Source organism: Mus musculus, chromosome 9 (genome assembly GCF_000001635.26).
Source record: "Mus musculus strain C57BL/6J chromosome 9, GRCm38.p6 C57BL/6J".
In the NCBI taxonomy this organism is placed as follows: domain Eukaryota; kingdom Metazoa; phylum Chordata; class Mammalia; order Rodentia; family Muridae; genus Mus; species Mus musculus.
Genome location: NC_000075.6, coordinates 70,537,922 through 70,550,028, shown reverse-complemented (window position 1 = coordinate 70,550,028; position 12,107 = coordinate 70,537,922). Strand labels below are relative to the sequence as shown.

At 42.1% G+C, this 12,107-nt stretch overlaps 1 protein-coding gene across 19 annotated transcripts in view; it reads right to left on the bottom strand.

Moving 5' to 3' along the window:
- The window catches only part of Sltm (SAFB-like, transcription modulator), a 50,061-nt gene extending 42,209 nt beyond the window's left edge, over positions 1–7,852 (bottom strand). For 5 of the 19 annotated variants that reach the window (XR_001778967.2, XR_001778968.2, XM_006511349.4 and 2 more), the window contains exons 1-2: positions 6,948–7,852; positions 5,972–6,059 (exon numbers count right to left, since the gene is read on the bottom strand). Coding sequence is in view for 7 of the 19 variants with exons in the window: in XM_006511349.4 (XP_006511412.1) it covers positions 5,972–6,059; positions 6,948–7,373 (514 nt within the window). In the remaining 12 variants the exon portion in view is untranslated. Of the gene's footprint in view, positions 1–5,971; positions 6,060–6,641; positions 6,923–6,947 lie in introns of those variants that run through there. The other 14 variants (NR_152142.1, NM_025690.4, NM_026337.2 and 11 more) reach the window with 8 other exon arrangements.
- Positions 7,853–12,107: the final 4,255 nt, after the last annotated feature.

Below are 12,107 nucleotides of genomic sequence, written 5' to 3'. Positions count from 1 at the left end.
TATGGGTCCCCAGGGATCAAACTCAGGCTGTGCAGTAGCAGGGACCTTTACCACTGAACCACCTTGACAGCCCCAAAATACAATATTTAAACCAGAAACCTTGCCTTATGGTAACTACTGGCATGAGTTTTAGGTACTCTTATTTTATTTTACTTTATTCTTGAGTTAGTCTCTCTATATAGAACAGGATGGCCTCAAATTTAAAACCCCTGTCCCCTTCCCAAGTTCTGGAATTACAGGTATACACCATCATACCCAGCTATATTTTAGCTTCTATTAACTAGCATCATACGAATAGAACAAAATTTCTGAAAGTCCTTGTACCATATCATAAATACAGCAGTCACTGAGTCTAATTTTTTCAAAACATACACATATAGTTATGCATATAGATGCATGTGTGTTGTATCAAAGATGATTCACATTCATTGTAACAAATCAATATCCAAAGTTTTTACTTTTAAAGTCCCTTACATCTGTCATCTAAAGATAGTTAGAACAATCATACAAGATTCTTAAAGACCGGGCTGGTGAGATGGCTCAGTGGGTAAGAGCACCCGACTGCTTTTCTGAAGGTCCTGAGTTCAAATCCCAGCAACCACATGGTGGCTCACAACCATCCGTAAGGAGATCTGATGCCCTCTTCTGGAGTGTCTGAAGTACAGCTACAGTGTACTTACATATAATAAATAAATAAAATTAAAAAAAAAAGATTCTTAAAGACCATGAGAGGGCCAAGGTTATACAGATCAACAGCAGAAGACCTGCCCAGCATATGTGTGAGGCCCCAGATGCTGGACTGACCCTAGCACTGAGAAAATAACAAGTAAATATGAAAAGTAGTAAAACTTTAAATTGAGTTCCTAATAGGTATGGCTAAAGTTTATGCCTATCCACTAAAAACAGTTCTAGGGCTGGGAAGATGGCTCAGGGATTAAAGGCATAAGCTCCTCTTGAAGGGGACCCAGGGGTGACTCATAACTACCCATAATTCTGGTTTTGGGGGACATAATGACTCTTCTGACCTCTTTCAGGCACACAGGTACACATAATAGGCAAAAAAAACAAATAAAATAAAATAAAAAAATAAAATAAAATAAATCTGAAAAACTTTAAAACTATTATGTATGTATTTCTTAAGTTTTACTTACATTTCAGCACATCTATGGAACATGTGAAAGATTTTGGAGAATATAGGACATACAAAACTGATGAGCAGAGTCACCCAAAAAAGGCAGTATAGCCCCAGCTGCACATGAGAACCATATGGCAGCTTTCAGAGAAGCCTGGTGTCTGTGCCTTGAGAGAGCAAAAAAACTAAGCCTCAAGGAACTGGGAACCTAGTGTCTGTTTCTGAAAATCCCAATGACTTTAATACAAAGTATAGACTACTTAGATGATGGGGATCACTAACGAGGCCAGAGTAAGAAAAATACGAGAGGAAAGTGATTGTTTTTAACCTACCATAGAGAAGCATGGTAACAGAGCACCAAGTGTATGATGTGGGCTTATTTCAGTTGTTGAAAAAGAAAAAAACAGGCCTGGAGTGATGACTCAGCTGTTACTCTTCTAGAGAACCCGAGCTGGGTTTCCAGACCCACTTGGGGGCTGGAAACCTTCAATAACTGTCGGAGTGATGTTTTGTGTACTGTATAAAGATTATCCTCCTATTATTCAAATGTTGATTTCTGTGCTGGCAGCAATCTAATTCTAGGCCAGACTTCAGTATTGCCATTATTATGAAACATATCCTCCCACCTTAGTCTTTTGTAAATGCTGTTCTCCATCAGCTTCTGTTTGGTCAAATAAAGAACTGAACAGCCAATGGCTAGGCTGGAGACTTCTGGCCTGAAATGGGAACTAAGATGAACAAGTAAAGAGCTGCATGGCAGAATGCAAGGCCAGTATTGTCACGTTGGAACAGATGAGAATCTGCACAGCCATAATGCCCCAAGCTTATAATAAATTTAAGTCTCTGTGTCATTATTCAGAGCTGGGGCGAGCACTGAAAGGCCATTTGGTTACATTAACTCCAGATTCTGAGCTCCAAGGGCTCCAACACCTTCTGACTTCTTCAATCATGCGTGTGATGCACATGAAGACACTCAGGCAAAAACTCACATACATAAAATTTTACAAATCTTTGGAAAAAAAATGTAAGTAAAAAAATACTTAAACACAATGACATTCAAGATGGTTGTATTATGAGCTATCTTTGCCATTTTATATTTTTCCGGAGTATCTGATTAAAAAAAAGAAAAACATTCCACCTTTATGACCTAGAAAACACTAAGCTACTATTCCAGAGTCAAGAGGCTGACACAGAGGCAACTAAGGCTGTGCAGCTTAGGATTTGCACAGTTCACTTCAGAAGCGGACAACACTGAGGTCCTTTATTCTGTCAGAAGAATGGCTGATTAAATAAATCAATATTCTAGATGAGCTTTAAGCTGTCCAATCTTTTCATTAAATCTCATGCCGTCAACACTAATAAGATTTCTTTTCTGAAATGCATGCACAATCAACAGTTTATTTTAAATGAGTTCATAAATGGAAATAAACTCATAGCTTTCAGCATGTGACATGGAATACCTAGGACAACTGCCCTGCAGCAAAGTGCTATCCTGGCACAAACTGGCTACATACCATATTTGATATCATAGCTGAAACCCATGCAAGAATACCTTAGTGATAAACAGCATGTTTTAATGGCTGAAACAAATGAGCTAGCTCTGTGAAATGAAAATGACATACAATCCTGAACACTAGATAATATTCCAGCAAGGGTCAGGAGGCTTCCCAATGAAGCTCCAGTTTGGTAACAAATAAAAGAACAATGCAGTGAGCTGTGTGGTCTCAAAGCATACTTCACATAGTAGGTATACAAGGAAAAAGCACTGTGATCCTGAGATAACCTGGCAGACTATAAATGCCTGCTATAAATGCTTCCTACAAATATGCAAGTGAAACAGCAAGAAGTATTTTAGAAAGTAATAGTTACAAAGACAATAGCCTTCAAAATGTATTCAGTAAACATTTGAGCCCAGATTACTTGCCTCTGGCCATTAGAGGTGTAAAGATTATATCCTAGGCTTCACTGATCCTTGTATTACAGATCTTTCAGTTTGGCAGGCAAGGAAGAAGCAGCTGTGAAAATCTTGTGTTCACTCCACTCCACACTCCATTTTTTTTAGTGACTAACATTTAACACAGTATAAAGCAGTTAGTGGGCAGAATGACCGACCATGCACTGGGACTGAACGACTCAAACTGTGCTCTGTGGTTGATACTATACTATCCTAGTTGATAATTTTGAAAAGTTTTTTTTTTTTTTTTTTTTGGGTTTTTTTTTTTTTTTTTTTGGTTTTTCGAGACAGGGTTTCTCTGTGTAGCCCTGGCTGTCCTAGAACTCACTTTGTAGACCAGGCTGGCCTTGAACTCAGAAATCTGCCTGCCTCTGCCTCCCAAGTGCTAGGATTAAAGGCGTGTGCCACCACTGCCCAGCTGATTTTGTAAAGTTTTACAGAATAAAAATATAATATTATGTGTTATTTACTTACAAATATATAAAGTTTCAGATGTTTGTGCAAACCAAAAATCTACATTATACTTATTTCCATAGAGGGAAATCCTACATTTTTTTTAAAGCCTGTACGCACTGAAAATTAGTTTCAATACCAACTAAGCTATTATATTTAATTCTGAACTATACTGATTAAATACATAATTTGCTAAAGTTTATAGGAGGTTGAAAATCTAGAAGAAATCAGATACAGTATCTCTGAAACAAGGCAGGAAGGCATTATTAGCTCTACCTGTTTAACTGCTTTCTTAATACACACCCAAGTAATACGATAGTGACTCTCAACGGGAGAAGCTTTCATCTAGGTTACTTATTAAAAAGCTCCCAGGAAAGAGACTGTAAAAAAAACTGAGAACTAATCCATGACATAAACTATTTGATATTAGCTACATATTATTACAAATACCAGAGCCCACTACAATGTAATCCATACCATGGACTTGTGTCCTTCTAACTGTGTGGCTTAAACTCTATTCTATTCTATATTTAAGACTGTAAACTCCTTTTCCTCTAACCTATCTGAGCATAATCATTTAACATATTTCAGGTAGAGGAAGAACAGTAATAAGGACTAAACCCATGGCATGGCCCAGAGTTTTACCTTGAGACCAAACATACACTGTTTATGTTTTTTACATATATATTTAATTACATATATACCCAGAGCTACAAATATAAAACAAAATAAAAACTTCAAAATCAAACAATAAAAGCATGTATAAACTGAATAAATCAGATGGCATAATCAGTACTAAAATCATTAACTTGAAACGCAGCTTGTCTGCTATCACCAAATTATGTGAATCTGAAACCTATACAAAAACATGGTCATTCCTGACGTAAGTTTTTTGTTGTTGTTGTTTTTGTTTTTGTTTTTTGAGACAGAGTTTCTCTGTAGAGCCCTGGCTATCCTGGAATTCACTCTGTAGACCAGGCTGGCCTTGAACTCAGAATCTGCCTGCCTCTTCCTCCCAAGTGCTAGGATTAAAGGCATGTGCCACCACTGCCCAGTGACATACTTCTTTTTCACATGAAACAACTCCTACTTCACCAGAAGCTTCCAAGGTGAAAGGAATTTATCCCTCTAAATTTAAAAGCCTCAGGTCTTCAAGACGACTTAGTTAACCTTCTAAAATTGTATAGCCATATTGGCATTCCTATTGACCCAGGAAACTCTTATCCTTTTTTAATTTCTTCAGCACACACAGGGAACTCTTGAATCAAGAAATGTCAAATAGTAAGCTGACCAGGTCCTGAGTCATAGTGCTTAAGATCAAAATTGAAGATTCTCTTCTATAAAATTTAATCATCTTGGCTTTGGTTTAGTTTGGTTTTTGTGTTTTTGGAGACAGGATTTCTCTGTGTAGCCCTTGCTGTCTGGAACTTACTCTGGAGACCAAGCTGGCCCCCAACTGGATATCTGCCTGCCTCTGCCTCCCAAGTGCTGAGATTAAAAGTGTGTGCCACCACCACCTGGTCTATTCAATCATCTTATTCCCATCACAACTGTGTATAGATCGGGTACAGCAGTTAAGAAAATTATGTTCCTAACAAAATGACACAGAAGTCCATGACTTATTCTGCATGGAAACTATAGATACCAGGCATCAGACAGTTATTTGTCTACTCTCTGTGACAGTTTATGAGAAGCGGAAATTTGCAACTATTCAAATAAGATTATACTCACCAGATGTTTTTAATAACTAATTCCCATTTATTATCAAAATATTCATGTGAAAATTACCTTTCGCTATTCACATCAGATCATTCTGCCCTGGAAATACACAGAGCCCAATTTAAAAGCTACATTAAAAACCTAGTATCCCCATACCTTAAAACTTCTTTAAAGCTAATCAGTTGTGGGGTTTTTGCTTTTGTTAGTATGATCGATGAGGTCTTTTGAATTTCACTGAAAATTATTAGACTGCATAATGGAATAAATGGGAAATAAGCAGTATGTCAATTAAAACATTAAACAAAGGTTACAGATCTTGAATATACTAGAGAGAACAGCAAAGAGCCAAGGAAAGGTCTAGTGGGAATTTCACCAAAACTCTGCCAATTGTGGGGCAAGGTAGACATGGATCAAACTGTATTTCTTTCTTCAGATATTCCTACTATGAAGGATCGGTATGCAACTTAACTTTGTACCTTTCCCCAGAATCAATAAAGAACTTTCTTATTTTCTGGTCATCTTCAGCCGAATCTGAAAGGCTGCAAGTTACTCAGAGCCTGCTAACAGTAACTTTCTTCCTTGACCCAAGAAGGCAGAGTGCCAGAGGGAAATAGCAAAGAATAGCACTATATAAACAGGGCGAGTGGTACAAGAGCAGAGCCAAGTTATAGAACCAAAATATATTTTAAAATATGTTCAGAACTCGTAACAACCTTTGCCTTTGGTTGGTTTCTTGTTTGGAGTATCAGTTGAAACAGTTAATTCAATATTATCTGGATCGCCTCCTTCCTCTTCAATAGCCTACATTAGAAAGAGAAGTTAATATGCTACACAAACTATCTAAACTTATTTTATAAAAACTTAATGAAAATATATTACCAAACCTCCAGCCTCAAAACATTAGAATTGCCAGTTATTTTACAAACCGACTTCACAAACGAGTAATTATGCTACACAGAAAGGGGTGGAGGGTGTCATTGAGTATCGAAATGTCCTGGAACTTGAAATTCCACCCAGTCGATGGTTCCATGTCACATATACTGAACAAGAACCTAAATATGTTCTATTACAGAAAGTTTGTAGCTACTTAAATAAGGAAGAGTTTTCCTAACGTATTGCGTACACTTGTTCCCGTCTCCGATTCCAAGGCTTCACGCGAATAAACCTGAAAGCTTAACAGGACTGAGAACGTGGATGATTACGCTGATGCAATCAGAAATTAAGAATTAAAAATAAATCAGTTAAAAGCCTAGTGGGGAAAAAAAAAGATGAATCTTCCCTTCTCATCCACTCATCAACTCCCACTACGGATTTCTCTGAACAGGGGTGAAGAAACGGTTGGACACAATTAAACGGTAACTTCGGCCAAGTCAGCAAACTAACCATCGCCTCGGAGCCCGAGAGATGCACGCGCTGCGCACCGCCCGTAGGCCGGGGTACCCAGCGCCGCCCAGGGTCTGCAGCTCCACCCTCCGCAGGCCGCAGAGCCGATGGAGAGGGCGTCCCAGGGGAGGCAGGGGGCGCGACCGGCGGCGGCTCGCGAGGCCGCTGGAAGGCCAGGCTCCTCGCGGAGGCGCGGGCCCCGCGCGCCGGGCACGCACAGGCACCACCCGGTCCGCCCCGACCGCGGAAGCGTAGCACCTAAACGGCGCGGCCTACGCTGCCCTGCGCGCAGCGTCCGGGCCTCACCTGCTTCAGCCGGGAGACCAGTACCGTCTTGACCCCGTTGATGTCCAAGTTGCGGCGCTTCAGCTCGGACCTGAGGTCGATAACCCGCAGCTCCGTGATCTTCTTCCCTTCCGCCGGCCCAGAGGCGGCCGAGGCTACCACGGCCCCGGCAGCGGCAGCCATTTTGGGAAAGCAACGCGCTGCCGAGGCAGCTAGTGGGCTGCAGGGCGGCGGCGGCGGCGGAGGAGGAGGCAGCGGCGGTGGAGGCGGTGGCCGCGGCAGCACCAACTTCCAACCCGGGCCCCGGGCGGCCAGCGGCGCCGCGCTACGCTGCGCACAATGAGCCACTGACCACGCCCCCCCACGGGGACCACGCCCCCGACTCTGCTCCAGCGCAACCTGCAGCGGCACCCGGATGACGGGTGCGCGTGCGCACTGAGCAGGCATGGAGGGGGCGGAGCTCGCAGCGGACCGGTGGCTCGGCCTCTGGCGTGGTCCCGGGAAAGTCTCCGCGTGTCCAACCGCTCAGCTGTCCTCGGTACCACGGTTCCCGCCTCTCCATTAGCCTCCTTCTCCTCTCATCTCTTACCTAGAGCCATCGCCACTTGAGAGGCACCCCATAGTAGGGAGAGTAGGTGCGTCTCTTCACCGAAATGAGGGGGCGTGTGCGCCAGCCTTCCCGGAAGAAGTACGGAATCATCGTGGAAAGGTGGTCGGGGTATACTAGTGAACTTAGGTCGGCGGGTTCCGCCCCGGAACGCCCAGCGAAACCTGAGGCCGAGAGCCCAGGGGACAGTGTCACGCTGTGACCCCCTGAAGCTTAGCCCCTCTTTGCCTGAAAACTACCAGGCAAACGTCCTCTCCTCGTTTGCCTCAGCTTGCCCATCCCCTCCGACGGGCCTGATGGCTCAATGAAATTGTTCACAAAAGGAGAATAACTTAAAAGTATATGTTGCCCTGATCCTATACAGTATCCTCTGCCCTGCGCCGCCAGCATTTGGTATGTCAAGGACAGGGGCCACTTTATGGAGAAATAGCCCGCATAGTATCTCTTAGTAATTTTAATATTATTAATCATCACAGCGTAAATATCTATAGAATTAACACAAAGTTGGACAAAGTTAGGAAACACAGGGAACTGAATTAACATTTACTGGTGGGTGATGTTTTGTAAAGGCAAGGGTATGTTTTGTAGAGCGAGGTATAGAGCGGTGGGAGGGACTGCCTCATCCGGCTGATGCTGAGGCATCCCCACCCCAGGTACCATCCATAAGACTGGTCTAGTATAGAATAGAGTTTATTTGGGGGTATGGCAAGGGGAGCTGAGAAGGGAGTAGAGGCAGAGAAAGGGAGAAGACAGAAGAGAAGAGCCCGGCCAAGAACACGTGGAGGGGGGAGGGGAGAGGAAGAAAGGAGTCAAAGGGGGGGGGGGGACATTCCCATCCAGGCCTACCTGGCTGTTGCTAGGTAAGTGTTGGGCGGAGCCTAGAAGGAATGCTAAGGTGCTAACAAAGGTGGGGTTGAGGTTGTTTTGTTTTACATCTTTCTCCAGTTTCCTGGTTATAAAACTTAAATTGGACTGGGCAGTGGTGGGACATGCCTATCAGCACTAAGGGGAGAGAGGCTTGTGGATCTCTGAGATACACTACACTCCAGCCTGGTATCTGCAGAGTGACCCAGGACAGCCAGGGCTACACAGAGAAATCCTACCTTTATAAATAAATAAATAAATAAATAAATAAATGTGAGGTGTGCCTTACTTTGGGTTGCTACACACAGAGGAATCCTACCTTTATAAATAAATAAATAAATAAATAAATAAATAGTAAGGGTGAGGTGTGCCTTACTTTGGGTTGCTCTTTCTGAATCATTGGTTCAAATGGAGGAAAACTGGACGTTATAAAATCATACCTGGCAGTCAGTCAGTTCAGCATTTCTTTATGACTTTTAAGGAATTCTGGGATATAACAACCCCTTTAATTCTTCCCAGCTGCTAAAAGAGATTAAGTGACTTATAAAATATGGCTTACACATATGGCTTGTGTGTGCCAGTGCTGTGCTAATAATCTTAGATCTTCTGATTCCAAGTTCCACTCTCTTATACCACAAATTAGTTTGTCACACTCACCAAATTTTAGAATTCAAAAGATTCTTGATCTTCCATACCAATTTCATCCCTCCATATCCCTTCACAATAAATGAAGATGTTAAGATTTGCCTAAGGGCCAACAGCTATTGGCCATGGTTGCAGTAAAACCTTAGGTGTTATTCTATCATTGTTCTTATCTTGTCTTCTGGAGCAGCATCTGTGGATTCTCTTAGCCAGGGATCATATTACTAACTCCCAAGGTAATGATATAGCCAAAGGGAAGGAATTTTTATTCGGCTGTTTCCTTTTAAGAACAAAAGGGGGCCTCTAATAGTGAGTAAAATGAAGATCTATGTATTCTTATCTGATACCCTTGAGAAAGAAGCACTTTCCCAAATGCTGAGACTGCTTCCCTCAAATCAGGTAAAGAGTAAACAGATAGTCTTCAGTTCTCAGTGAGATACCTGCTCTGACCTCTTTGATAGCACAGCATGATGAAAGTAAAAGCAGAGAGACAAAAAGGACCAGAGAAGGGACACGCATGATGTATATTTATTATTTGGGTCCTGGCTCAGAGAAGAGGAGGACAGTAGTACAGAGACGACTGGAAGCAACTCATGAGCTTGTGTACTCCGTCAGTGTTAAGTGTGCACTAGGTTAGGATGTTGTAGAAAGTCCTAGCAGAGGTAAACAGTGTCATTCTGCCTGCAGTTTATTTGCAAATAATCGGAGAAAGAAAGAGAAAACCTGACACTGTGTTAGCCGTCACAAAAGACGGTAAGGGAAACAAGTGAGGTCCCCTGGTACTGTGTCAGACGGAAAGCAGAGGCCTGTGAGGGCTGGAGGTGATGCTCAAGGGTAGAGTGTGCTTCCCAAGCCTAGTTGAAGCCCCAAGCTTGATCCCCAGTGAGGCCAAGTGTGGACAGTTGCCCATGATATACTGGTCCACAAGACAGCACTTGCTAAGTATGCCTGCTGGCCTGAGTTCTATCCCAAAACTCTAGTAAAGGTGGGTGGAAGTAGAGAAGAGATTGCAAAATAAATAAATAAGGGAATGACAAACTAGGACCAGAAAAATGGCTCACCAGGTAACAATGCTTAAACCACAAACTCTGATGGCCTAAGTTCTATCCCTAGAACCCATATCCAAGGTAGAATGAGAGAAGCAACTCCTCAGCTGACCTCTGACCTCCAGGCATATGCTGTTGTAGCAAACAAATGCCTACATTCACACTTCTAATAGGAAAATGATATGACAATCTATATTTCTATACAGAGCCACTTGCTGCTTGGTGAGCCTTTAACACTTATGTTTTCATAAAAGCTCATCAGTAAACAAATCTATGTTCAGAAGGACTTGGTATCTTAAAAGGCAGACCTGGTTCTGGGGAGACAATGTTGCCTTATGAAACTCTTGTGAATACTGAAGACTTACACGGCAATCTGCCCACAGGAATCTTTACTCAGATGTCAAAACCTCTGATGAGCAAAACAATAAGTCAGAAAAAGATGCACGATTACAACTCTAGCCAGTGACACGAAGTAGATGACCGTAGCACCCTGAAAGGCTGTATTTGTAAAAAGTAACCCCTAGAAGTGGATTGAATGCTTGCATTATGGAAGAGAAGCATTAACAATGCCAATAAGCAGGCATAGTTCTACTGCACACCTGTTGAAAGGGGGTTCAAAGTTCAGGGCCAGCCTAGATCTCTAGGGAGATCTTGTCTCAGGAGAAAAAAAATGCACCAATAACTAGTTCAAGAGCATAGACTAAATTGAAGATCCCAAATGATTCCAAATTCATTGCCTTTGAAAAATTCTAAGTTGTAGTTTATGCTCTTCTGAGATTTAAACTGTGCCTCACCTTGTACATGATTGCTCCTGACACCTACCCTCAGACGGGCTTGTACATCTTCCCTGTCTTGAAATGTCATTACTTGACCCAGTTATTTCCTGTTGGCAGCAAATACATTATTGTATCCTTGTCCTGATGCAAAGTATGAAACTTCTGGTAATGTCAGAGAAGGCAGATGATACACAATCGGTTTACTTAGCTATCTCAGAGGGCCCAAGAATGCTGCAGTACTTGATCCCTTGCACCAGAGTGCAAAGTGGGGAGGACACAGAGACTGAAATCTAAGGAGATGAACCCACCATTTGAAGTTTAGAAAAAAAAAAAAAGAATTTATTGCTGAAAAAGTGTTGAGACATTGCACTTTATTCCTAAGTAGTTTTGTTTCTTGTTTCTTGTTTCTTCGTTGGTTTTTGTTGTTGTTTGGTTTGGCTTGGCTTGGTTTTGTTTTTTTGACACAGGATTTTTCTGTATAGCCTAGCTGTCCTGGAACTCACTCTGTAGACCAGGCTGGCCTCAAACTTAGAGGTCTGCCTTCCTCTGCCTCCTGAGTGCTGGAATTAAAAGTGTGAACCATCACAGTCTGACTTCTTAAGTAGTTTTTAAAGACAAAAAGTGAAGAGAGAAAAAAATTAAGGTCTGTCCTGGAAAGAGGCCATGCCAAGATTTGTTTTGAGATGTTAACGTATTGTGTTTTGGAGCCAGAGTAATCTTGCAAGGACTGCATCTGTGCTTTATACCATGTTGAAAACAGCATTGTGTCCCCAGTACCCATGGCATTTGTAATATGAATGCCACTATTACTAGGGTAGAGCAATCTACATTTTAAGATACAAACCTTTATCTTTGTTCACAAATATTTCAACAAATGCTGAAAACTAGGAGATCTAGCATCTATTCAAAACCACAAGGAAGCAAGATCCTATGACTAGAAAGTAGATTTAAATGACAAACAGAAGAACAGACCATTGGCTCCCCACATAGAATCATCAGTGAACATGGAGGCTACCAGAACTTGAAAAGCCAGTGAAAGGCTGGATATGGTAGTACATGGCTCTAGTGCCCAGCAGATCTCTGTAAGTTTGAGGACAGCCTTATCTACAATTAAGACCTACATGGGCTGGAGAGATGGCTCAGCGGTTAAGAGCACTGACTGCTCTTCCAGAGGTCCTAAGTTTAATTCCCAGCAACCACATCCTGGCTCACAACCCATTTGTTGTTGTTGTTGTTTTTTTTTTTT